General features: G+C 40.3%; 1 protein-coding gene across 2 annotated transcripts in view; it reads right to left on the bottom strand.

The window, feature by feature from the left end:
- BRWD1 (bromodomain and WD repeat domain containing 1) overlaps positions 1-12,116 on the bottom strand; it is a 139,199-nt gene that overhangs the window by 58,831 nt on the left and 68,252 nt on the right. For both annotated transcript variants that reach the window (XM_007493084.3, XM_056825966.1), the window contains exons 16-18: positions 4,948-5,076; positions 4,221-4,446; positions 2,456-2,644 (exon numbers count right to left, since the gene is read on the bottom strand). In XM_007493084.3, coding sequence (XP_007493146.2) covers positions 2,456-2,644; positions 4,221-4,446; positions 4,948-5,076 — 544 coding nt within the window. The remainder of the gene's footprint in view (positions 1-2,455; positions 2,645-4,220; positions 4,447-4,947; positions 5,077-12,116) is intronic.

The raw sequence follows: 12,116 nt of genomic DNA, 5'->3' as shown, positions 1-12,116 counted from the left end.
ACAGAATTTTCAGAAGAAGAAATAAAATATCGAGTCATCTCAATGCATCAAAACCAAGACTGATTCCAGAAATGCAGATCAGGAACAACGGGACCCATCGACTTGTTCCCGTTCTCGAAGGGACGTGTCCAGGCAGCACTCTACTTACACGCTCTAATTCTCTGCAGTTCTTGTCCACATTTCCCATAAAGCTCCACAGAGCATCCACCCCTACAGGTAAGATATCACCTTAGAGTCATCCAAACTGGCAAAGACGGTAAAATGGTACCACTCAGTGTTAGCAGAAAACAGCCGTGAGTTCGCTGCTGGTGGCGCTAGGAAGGGACTTACTTTTCTCCCAGAAAGCAACGTGTCGTATCAAAAATGGGCAGAAACCTCACACTGGGAGCGACAAGATGGGCAGAGCCTGCCCAAGGACGGTGGGCCTGGGATTAAACGGCACCGGTCATTCGAAGATGATTTAGGGGTGACGACGGGGACGGCATGCCCGAGCAGTGCGCTTCTCCAAGGGAAGGCGCGCGTCCCTCTTACTCGCGAGAAAACAAAAACGATGAGAAGGGGCGGCAGAAGTCGGCCCCCTCCACTGTGTGGTTCTGGTCCACAATGTTCTTGGGTTTCTATACGTTGTCTGCTGGGATAAAACATTTTGCCCGGGGGGAGGGGGGCTGCCCAGGTAGGCCAATGTGTTCACAATTTCAGACATTTTCTGTGCTTACACCAGGCTCAAACGCAGTCGCTGACCACGCCTGGCCCTGGCAAACGCCAGTGCCTCAGTGCCCCCCGGAATGCTCCAAGGTTCTCACGAGTAGAACACTGGCAAATCTGCACGGGAAAGGGAATTTCGCGCTAAGGAGGCTCTCTATGTTGACGAAGGCACAGGCCGGACAAAACTAAAAGGAGGACTAACTATGTTTTTGCAGCGAATATCGAAACCTTGTAGCATTTTTCCTGGCAATTGTAGCAAACAGAAGGGAATTTGTAGAATTTCCCCCAAGTTTTCCATAAATGACAGAGAGTCTTTCCAATAACTCCAGGTCAAGGAGATCTTAAATGGTCTTCTCCCTAATTTGCTTCTGGTGCTTACAAAGAATGTAGGTCAATGCTTGCTTAATAATTTTCTAGTAGTTACCACTGGCCAATAGGATAAATTCCACACAGAAAATTATGTTTTTAAACTATTAAAAAGCTTTAACTGATCTAAGCATGCTGGATGTCTCTTGGGAACTGAAAGGCTATAAAATTGCACCCTTTGACCCAGCAACAGATGCTATTCACCTCCAGAGAAAGAACTGATGGAGTGTGGACGAAGATTGAAACATACTTTTTTAACTTAACTTTTCTTAGGTTTTTTGTTCTGTTTTCTTTCAACCACGACTGAAATGGAAATATTTTGCATGACTGAACATATATAAATAACATTGCCTTCTCAATGAGGGGGAAAGGAAGAAGACAGAGAATTTGAATCTCAAATCTGAAAAGTTAATGTGGGAAAATTTTATATGTAATTGGAAAAATAAAGTGGGGGAAAAAGCTTTGAAATGTGTAAAACTGGTTAGCATAAAATGACAAATAACTAGCATTGTAGATTTACTTTTACTTTTAAAAAGGATTATTCCATTTGAGAAATAATAATATTGAATCAGGAACATTAATTACTACAAAATATTGATCATTAACATTTAAAACTCTTTGGAAACAAAGCCATTGCACAACAGCTAAGAATATCAGTCAACAAAATAAGATCTCTTGAATACTTTGGAAAATGCTCACTTATAAAACATCTTTACATTTAATTGGCTATTTTAATTGAAGTTTACTAAAGGTTCTAAAGGATCCATTTCAGGGTATTGATGAGAACATAACTCCACAAAATCATCCCAACCAGCTATTGAAATCAAGGCCCGAAGCTTTTCCAATGTGCATCAACTTATCGTTGAATAAATTGCTTTATTTCAATGTTATCTATCTTAAAAATAATATTGCTTGGCAAAGAATTAGATTTCGGTGGTTGCCCCTCAACTGGAGAAGTGCTACCCAAATTGTAGTATATGGTTGTACTGGAATATTCCTGTGCTTGTAAGAAGCAATGAGGAGGATATGTTTTTTAAAACTTGGAAAGAATTATACGGGGCAATGAAAGGAGAAGAACCAAGAGAACACTATACATGCAGAGCTACAGAACACTGGAAGAATAAATTGTGAACCTCTAGAGAGTGAACTAAAAAGTGATAACACGGAAGACTTAATTTATATGAATATGCTGGTCTCCTGGATGGGGAAGGTGGGGAGGGCTAAGACACTTATGGATGGGATTTATTATGTAGACATGAAGGTACAATCTTTTTTTCTTTATATATAGAAATGCTCATTTTATTTGGTTTTGCAAAATTTAGAAGAAAAAAAAAACAAATTTAAAAATAACAATAATAATACTATTTCTTCCTATAAGTATTACCTCTTCTCGGTGTTTCTTCCCCATCTGGAAAATCATTTCGAAAAACATCTTGGTTTGCTCCTATTCTCTGATCTTGCTGTTGTTGTAACTGTCTTATCATTCCATCAAGAACAACTCTGGCTTCTGGGTTTTGTTCATCCACATCATTGGTATGTTGGCTTATTATCTGTTCAATGACCTCTCCATCACCTTATAGGTACAATGAGGAAGAATTTTTAATATTTAATCAGAAAAACACAATTTGCTTCACAAAATGTAAAGAGTAAATGATAAGCCCGAATTTATACTTTCAAATATGTTAATGAGTTACACGCTCCTACAGATGGGAAGACAGACAGAAACAAAGAAACTCATCAATCCAACAATGTAGAGGAAAACAATAGCCTAAACCACTTATAAAAGAAATATGAATTAAAACAACTCAGAGGTTTCATTTCCTACCCCTCACTCAAACTGTCTAAGAAGATAAAAGACAAAACTAGTATTGTGGGAAGTAAAGAACACTGTTAGTGGAGTTTTATATTTCTAAATGTTCTGGGGACAAAGTGTGGAATTACTTTAAAGTTACTGTTCCTATTCTTTGACCCAAATCTCCCTACTGTCCATTACACTCAAAGATCCCACGGCTAAGGAGATATCTCCTAATGATATAAGTGCTAAAGAAAAAGGACTACCGTATATCAAAATATTTGAGGCAATTGTTTCTAATAGAAAAACATGAAAAAGTATACATCCTTAGATAGCAGAATGACCAAAAAAGGGGGGAAAAGTTGATTGTATAGTCATGTAATGTGGTAAATGAACATATTTTTGTAATGTAATAGAAGATAAATATGACAACTATGCAGAAGCAGAAGACAAACAAGTGAAAAGGAAGCAAAAGCTGGTCAACTATATAAAAAAATTAGATAAAATAAATTTAAAGAACAAAATTATCAAAACTGAATGCTGTCGTAATAAAACCATCACATCAAACCCCGAAGAAGAGAAATGAACATGTATGTGTCAGAATTTTTACTATAGTGCTTAGTTTTACCTGGATTTTAAAAATTCTGTTATAAGTAATAGCTGACAGGGAAAGATTCACTGGGAAGTGTAGGTAATAGAAAAATAAAAGATGGCAACAGAATTTTTCTCAAGATTGGACCCAAAAATCCATATTTATAATTTCTATTAAAAAGTATGTTAGTACTTGAAAAATAAAAATAACATCTTAAAGACAGACAGTCAATGTAGAAGTAACTACACTCTCTTCTGCAAAATTGGAATTTAAATTTTAAATGGTGTTACACTGGTAGTGTATTATTTTCTCATCCAAAGGGATTCTTTTTTTAATCAAATGTTTGATGATTCCTAGAAAAGAAAGAATCTGTACTAAAAACAAAAGAGTAAGTAGGTGGCACGATGGTCAGAGCATGGAATCTAGAGTCATTTGAATTCAAATCGTGCAGATATTTAGTAATTATATGATCCTGGAGAGTACTGGGTCTAGAATCAGGAAGATCTGATTGAGTTCATATCGAGATTTAGGACTAAGATGAGTTGCATGACTCTGGGCAAAAATCACCGAATTGGTCTGCCTTGGTTTCCCCATCTGTAAATGGGGATAATAGCACCTATCACCTAGGGTTATTGTGAGGATCAAATGAAGTATTTGTAAAGCATTTTCCAACCTTGAAAGCACCACATAAATGCTAAAAAGGAAGTGTGAAAGAAAGAAGAGAGTAAGCTTATTTAAAAATCAAAAGCTTTTTTAAAATCTTACTTGTTGCCACATATCCAAGCTGAGGAACTAAATGTTCATCTGCGGAATTCTCTCTTCCTGGTACTAATCTTTGATATTTAGTTGGGTGAGGATTGCCATCTACATCCACCAAAAATGGAGGAGGCATAAGATGAGGAGCCTGTTGGGTCTGTTCATCTAAGACATAATTGTTTGAATCACGAATCAAGGGTCGGTAGTCAGTATGAAAGAACATCTGATCAGGAATCTAGAAGAACAAAGATTACACTCTAGCATGTGCAATTAAATAATGGAAGGTTGAGATTGAACAATAAGAAAAAGTTCAATCATAAATACCAATACAAAGAAACTATTTCTCTATAAACCAGAAACACATCATCTGAGAAAGCACATTGTTAACTACAATATGAAAAATATACTTTGAATGTCTTAAGAGTACTGAAAATGGGGGCAGCTGGGTAGCTCAGTAGATTGAGTCAGGCCTAGAGACGGGAGGTCCTGGGTTCAAGTCTGGCCTCAGATACTTCCCAGCTGTGTGACCCTGGGCAAGTCACTTAATCCCCATTGACTAGCCCTGACCACTCTTCTGCCTTGGAACCAATACCCAGTATTGACTCCAAGATGGAAGGTAAGGGTTTGAAAAAAAAAGAGTACTGAAAATAAGAAAATACAAACTTATTATATGACCACACGATGAAAAAACCCCAGCCGCCACCACCAACTATTCTGTATACAAAGTTTAAGTGACCTTCTCATAAGGTTTACTGCATCCAAATCCAAAAATCAGCAAATGTCCATGAGAATCTGTACAAGCAAAATGCTGCCCATCTGATGAAAATTTACAGTCAAATACAGCTCCATGTCCTTGTCCCTCAATCTAGAAAACAGAATTTGAGAATGACAATGTAAGATGAAAATATCCAATAACTCCAAGTATTATATTTTATAAGATTTATTAACAATCCATTGAAGTAAAAGAAATAAGAAGAACAAAAGTAAAAAGCTGAGTAAAGAAAAGTTTGCCCAGTCTGTGTTCTCGGGACAAGAAGGGAGGGGCAGAGTCACACACAAACTTTATCTCCAAAATGTACGGCCATAACATGAGAAGGAAAGGGGGATGCTGGGATTTAGAGTTTGTATGAACCCTTGGACTACATTTCCCACAATTCCCTTTCCCCTTTCCTGGACTTCCTTTATGTTCGTATGGTATTTTAAGTTTTGGTTCTGCCTGCCCACACCCTTTCTGTTCCAAGTGGAGGTGGGAGAGCTCTCTGGGCTTCTCTAGACTTCTACTTTCCCTTTGCTTCAAGTTAAATTTAATACCTATTATTAAATAGAATACTTGGAGTATTGAATATCAATTTTTAAATTGACAAGTTCTGGGGAGTAGATTCTAATTATACAGTACAGAAAACATTGACACGTAATTAATGTGATACTTTGGAAGATTAAAAAAAACAGGTTTCACATTAAATATCATTAGTTGATTTGTATTTCCAAACAACGTCAAGCTACAGAATTGTCAAGTTTCAAAGCACCTGAAGAGTTAATGAGTCATTCTTGGTTCTTAGGGATAAAATATTTTAGATTGTTATTAAAATTGCCCTCTGTCATCTCAAAAGTAATTCTCATGAAAACTAGCTGGTAAAGGAAAAAAAATGGAAGAATTAGAGCAGAAGAACAGAACAAAGCAAAAATAACATCAAAGGAATACTGAATTCTGGTGTTGAATAAATTTATGTACAGCACACAGCCGAGGGAAGTTACTGAATAAATACTGATGGGAACAGTGACTGGCAACATACAACCCTAAGATACACCAATTTGATCACAGCTATCAACAGAATGAAACGGACTCTAAGAATTTTCCAAGCATTCTTTGTACGCTCCCTTCCCTACCCCAAGACATCCTTCTTTCACGAGAGGGAAGCACCTCAGTCAGCCAAATTCAGTGGCCTCCCAGCGGCCTTATCTTGTGACTTCTTTGTATTCATGGCTCGCATCTCTCCCCTTGTGGGAGAGCCAACAGGACTCTCTCTTTCTGCAGCATGTCTTGGACCTCCCTTAACGCACACACCAGAAGGTCTGACAGTGCCGGGCCTGGCAGTGGCCCTTCTCTCTACCATGAAAAGGGGCACGAGCTGCTCTCCGCGGCCCTCACTCCACTGCTGAAGGACAACGAGGGGCGCAGGGAGTCTGCAGAGTCCCAGGGAGGCCCGCGTCCTCCTCTTCCCGGCGCCTCGGGGCGATGGGAGAAGCGGCGGCGAGACCCCACTTTAGAGAGGAGCTCTGTGTGGGCAGGACGGCTGTAGACAGTAGGGCGGTGCGCTCGTTGGCCTCCCTCCCAGGAGCAGGCGAGCTGCCCATCCACAGGGGTAACGACTGGAAGAGGGGAAGGCCAAGGCCCGGCCGCCGAGGGTCAGGACGACGCTCGCCCCGGGTGAGGACTCACTTGGCCGCCCCTTCCTCCCCCGTGCGGGAACACGTCTTCGCGCCCCTTGTTTGTGGCGATGCGCAGCCTGGAGGATACAGCTGGGACGGCACGCGCTGACGGCTGCGATCACTCCCAAGGCTCGCGCCGAAGCCGGCTGGAGGGTCTGATGCCTGCCGTGCGGCCCCCGCTGGCGCCGGACTCCGCTGTGCGATGGCCAAGCCATCCCCGACAGCACACGGCCGCCCTGCCCCCCCAGGAAGGCTGCAGACGGGCCGACCGCTGGGGAGAGGCACACAGCGAGACAGGCCACAGAACAGGCGTTTGGCTCCAATCGCCAGGCAGGGCCCTCCCCAGAAGAGGCCAAGAGGAGGAGCTGGCAGCTGGGCGCAGGCGGCCTCCTCCCGCGCGGTCGCTCACACTGCAGCCTGTCCTGCAGCAGCCCTGGCGAGGCGACCTCAGTGGCGCCGGGGCTGGGCTCTCTCTGGCCAGGTTACCGGCAACGCCGGCTCTGTGAACCCAAAGCCAAACAGAACATCCACGGCCACACAAGCGTGAGGCCCCTTCGAGGTGGAGGCGTCCCCAAAGGCAACCGCAAGCTCTACACGCCAGCTGGTCCGTTCGTCGTTGCTGCTGTGGTCTAATCCAACTGAACTGCCAGGAAATCCCGAGCAGAATGCGGAAGAGACTTAAATGACTAGGTAGAAAGCCTGGCTCTCATGACGGAGAGGCTTGAAACAAGCTCATCACCATTATTTTCAAAGTACGACCCTGAAGGACGCACAATATTCTCACATATTCATTCCTCGCCGGAACATGGGTAGTTTATTCTAATCTCGCGGTAGCGGGAGGAAGCCCCACTCGAGCAACAGTCATCCTCAGAGGCCACCCCAGGCTCCTCTTTCTCGGCTCCTCAGGGGAAGGAGCTCATCGTTATTACGATCCTGCAGCAATACTCCAGTTGTGCTGGTCTGGGCCGAGCTTGGCTCCGTTTCACATGTACTTTCAGTCCAATATCAGAAGAAAATGAAACACCCGTTAACCAAAAAAAAAAATGTTTTTTTCTTCGCAGGAGAAGGATATTCAACCAAGGCAGGCACTGTGGACAGTTTCCTTGCTAAAGGTTTAGAGAACGACTTATTCAGGTGACCAGTGATATGACTGGTCTGAGACTGATATCCTGCCGCAACCAAATTTGAAGGATGGATTCAATACCTTTTAGGCAAAAGTAGCCCAACGTGCATTGAGGAAGGATAGTGCTCTTATCACCACGACTAAGAGGAGGAAGATAAAATAGAGTAAAAACAAGGGAAAAGGAGGTCATGGAACTTGCTCCTTTTCACAACGAGGGTGACTAAAAATATATAAAATTTCAAGTAAACTCTTTTTATGTAAAACAGGCAAAGATGAATTGAATACACACACAGCATTTGGAGCAGATATACATCCAACTCAACTGGGAAAGAAAGGAGGAAAAGCCGTTGAAGTTGAAAGGTCATGGTGGAGGCCTCTCCATGGTCACGTTCAGTCTCTCCCTCTACCACCACAATAACCTCTCCTGCTTTGACTCACTTAATCCATACTTATGACCAAAGCAAGACTGTGGGAGCGATTACCTACAAATGCTAGACCACTGTCCTTCCTCAATCAATTCCACCTTTCGATCACAGGCTTTCACTCCTCCCCAGCTCCTGACCTTACCACTGGGGTTCCAGGTCCAGCATTTCATCCACTGCTTCACCCAGCCAATCATATTCCGCTAATCCCTCAATCTTGGATTACTTCACATGATGCTTAACAGTATTCTTTGCAGAGAGTTCTTTATCTCCTTATTTTGTCATACTTTTGCATCAAATCGTAACCTTGGATAACTCACCCAGCTTCAGTTCACATGCTGCAGAAAGGAGCTAGAGGAAAATCATGAAACTATGCCAAAAGGGACCACTATATACTGATTCATAATCACAACTGGACCCTCAAATCTTTTATACCTTCCTTAAAAAAAATCACTACCCTGACCACTGCAAAAATAATTGCAAATCATTTTCCTCCCCTCAAAAACCTCTCTTGGTTTTTTTTGCCTCCACTTAACCCCAATCTCTCAGTTTGAGAACCTTGTCTCAAACTTAACTTTAAAAAAATTTGAGTTAGTCGCCAAGGGCTCCCTCTTCCTTCTTCCTCATCTCTTAGCATTCTACTATCTTCCCCCACTATCTCATTAATTCTTGTCTTGAATGAAAGAGTGATCCTACTTCTTGATAAGATCAAGCCCTCCCCTCTACAGAAAGGAGGATCAGTGGAATAGACTTGGGGTAAGTGACCCCAGTAAGACAGTCTATGACAAACCCAAAGACCCCAGCTTTTGGGACAAAAATCCACTATTTGATAAAAACTGCTGGGAAAATTGGAGGACAGTGTGGAAAAGATTAGGTTTGGATTAACACCTCACACCCCACACCAAGATGAACTCAGAATGGGTGAATGACTTGAATATAAAGAAGGAAGCTCTAAGTAAATTAGTGAACACAGAATAGTACACATGTCAGACCTTTGGGAAGGGAAAGATTTTAAAACCAAGCAAGACTTAGAAAGAGTCACAAAATGTAAACTAAATAATTTTGATTACATCAAATTAAAAAGGTTTTGTACAAACAAAACCAATGTAACCAAAATTAGAAGGGAAGCAACAAATTGGGAAACAATCTTCATAACAAAAACCTCTGACAAAGGTCTAATTACTCAAATTTAAAAAGAACTAAACCAATTGTACAAAAAATCAAGCCATTCTCCAATTGATAAATGGGCAAAAGGGACATGAACAGGCAATTTTCAGATAAAGAAATCAAAACTATTAACAAGCACATGAAAAAGTGTTCTAAATCCCTTATAATAAGAGAGATGCAAATCCAAACAACACTGAGGTATCACCTCACACCTAGAAGATTGGCTAACATGACAGCAATGGAAAGCAATGAATGCTGGAGGGAATGTGGCAAAGTTGGGACATTAATTCATTGCTGGTGAATTGATCCAACCATTCTGGAGGGCAATTTGGAACTATGCCCAAAGGGTGATAAAAGACTGTCTGCCCTTTGATCCAGTCATAGCACTGCTGGGTCTGTACCCCAAAGAGATAATAAGGAAAAAGACTTGTACAAGAATATTCATAGCTGCGCTCTTTGTGGTGGCCAAAAGTTGGAAAATGAGGGGCTGCCCTTCAATTGGAGAATGGCTGAACAGATTGTGGTATCTGTTGGTGATGGAATACTATTGTGCTCAAAGGAATAATAAAGTGGAGGAATTCCACGGAGACTGGAACAACCTCCAGGAACTGATGCAGAGCGAGAGGAGCAGAACCAGGAGAACATTGTACTCAGAGACTGATACCCTGTGGTACAATCGAATGTAATGGACTTCTCCATTAGTGGCAATGCAGTGATCCTGAACAATCTGCAGGGATCTAGGAGAAAAACACTACCCACAAGCAGAGGACAAACAGTGGGAATAAAAACAATGAGCAAAAGTGACTGCTTGACTACAGGGGTTGAGGGGAAATGACTGAGGAGAAACTCTAAATGAACACCCTAATGCAAATACCCACAACATGGAAATGGGTTCAGATCAAGGACACATGGAATACCCAGAAGAATCACGTGCTGGCTATGGGAGGGGTGGTGGGAGGGTGGGGGAGGAAAAAAAATGATCTTTGTTTCCAATGAATAATGTTTGAAAATGACCTAAAAAAAAAAAAAAAGATAAACCCCTCCCCTCTAAATACCCATGTGATGCTATTCCATCTTATGGTGTCTAGGAGACTGTCCCCCTCTTCATCTCCAATCTCTCAATGATGTTTAACAATCTCTCTCTTTCCACTAACTTCTTTTCTTCTACTTACAAATATGCTCATATCTTTTACCCATGAAAAATTCTCACTTGATAGAACCATCCCAACTAGCTATCATCTTACATATCTCTTGCCTAAGTTACTCGAGATTGAAAGATACCGATAACTGGTAGCTCCATTTGACCTCCCCTCACTATCTTTTAAGCCCTCTTGCAGTCTGGCTTCTAACTTTTTCAAATGAAACGACAAAGGCACCAACATCAGTCTCGGTTTAGCTCCATACTTTCCCTTAATCCCCTTCACTCCATATATCCAATCAATTGCCAAAATTTTGCCATTTCTGCCTTTACAATCTCTCTCACATCTGACCTCTTCTCTTCTCTCACATAGCTACCAGACTTAATTCAGAGCTTCATCACCTCTTACCTACCTAGGTTAACTGTTACAACCTCCTGATAGGTCTCCTTGATAAATTTCTCTCCACCATTGTCAATCCTACACCTTGCTGCCCAAATCCAGATCTAATTATGACTGAGGTTACTCAATCAAATTAACTGCACCATGCTTCTAGAATAAAGTATAAAGAAAAGTAATCATCCCAGAATTGTTTGGTTCTATTCTAGGGTTTTGAGAGGAAAGAGAAGTTAAAAGGAGGAACATATTAGTGTTAAGAGGAGAAAAAAAAGAGGATAATAAAACTTGCTATTTTCCATAATTGGCATATGCAAAAAGTATTTAAATAATTAATCTACAGAAATTCTCAAACAAACTGAAAATTTTTCAGACAAAAATCAATGGAGTTAATCTACCAATTGTTTTTGTATGATCTGTGAGCAAAGAATAAATTTTACTCTTTAAAACAAAGTTTTATTGTATTTACGTATGTAAAAACCATTCAGCTTAAAGGCTAAAAACAAAAAAAAACAGGGACAGGGCTGAATTTGGCCTTTTGATAAAAATTAAAATTATTTGCAACAGGAAAAAAAACCTAAAAATAAAACAATTTTTGGAGGAAACAATAATTACTGAAAAACTGATGAGCTGTTCTAATAAAAAGAAAAATGCAAACTAAAACTAAAATAGTTAACAACATAAGATTGTATTTTTGGAAGGGCTGTAAAAAAATAAAAAAATGTTGTATATGGAAGTATTTATTGGTATAACTTTTTGAAGAGAAATCTGGCAAATTGATTGTAGAATTAATAATATCTTCTGACCTAAAACCATTACTCAGACTAGATCTTACTGTATTACTGAAAATAAAAAAAATATTGCAATGATATGACCAATACTTTAAGACAATGTAAGTTTGTAGTGTGCTAATGTTATTTTACTATTTGGGTGTCATTTAACTGTGACAAAGCAAAATAAACACAGGAGAAATAGGAAAAAATATGCAAGATAGAGATATACAGAATGACTACATAATAGACAAAAGAAACTATTAAAATTATTTTAAATTAAGGATAAATATACATTTATTAATTGGAGATTACAGTGTTAATGTAAGGAAAGTTATAAATTTACCCATATAAAAGGTTAGAGCTCTAGGCCTAGCATCAGAAAATTTTGAATTCAAATCTGGATTCAGAAACTTACTAACTGTGAGACCTGGGACAATTCACTTGTTTGCTTCGGCTTC

The sequence above is a fragment of the Monodelphis domestica genome, chromosome 4 (genome assembly GCF_027887165.1).
Source record: "Monodelphis domestica isolate mMonDom1 chromosome 4, mMonDom1.pri, whole genome shotgun sequence".
NCBI classification, from domain to species: Eukaryota; Metazoa; Chordata; class Mammalia; order Didelphimorphia; family Didelphidae; genus Monodelphis; species Monodelphis domestica.
This window is presented reverse-complemented; position numbering and strand designations above follow the sequence as displayed.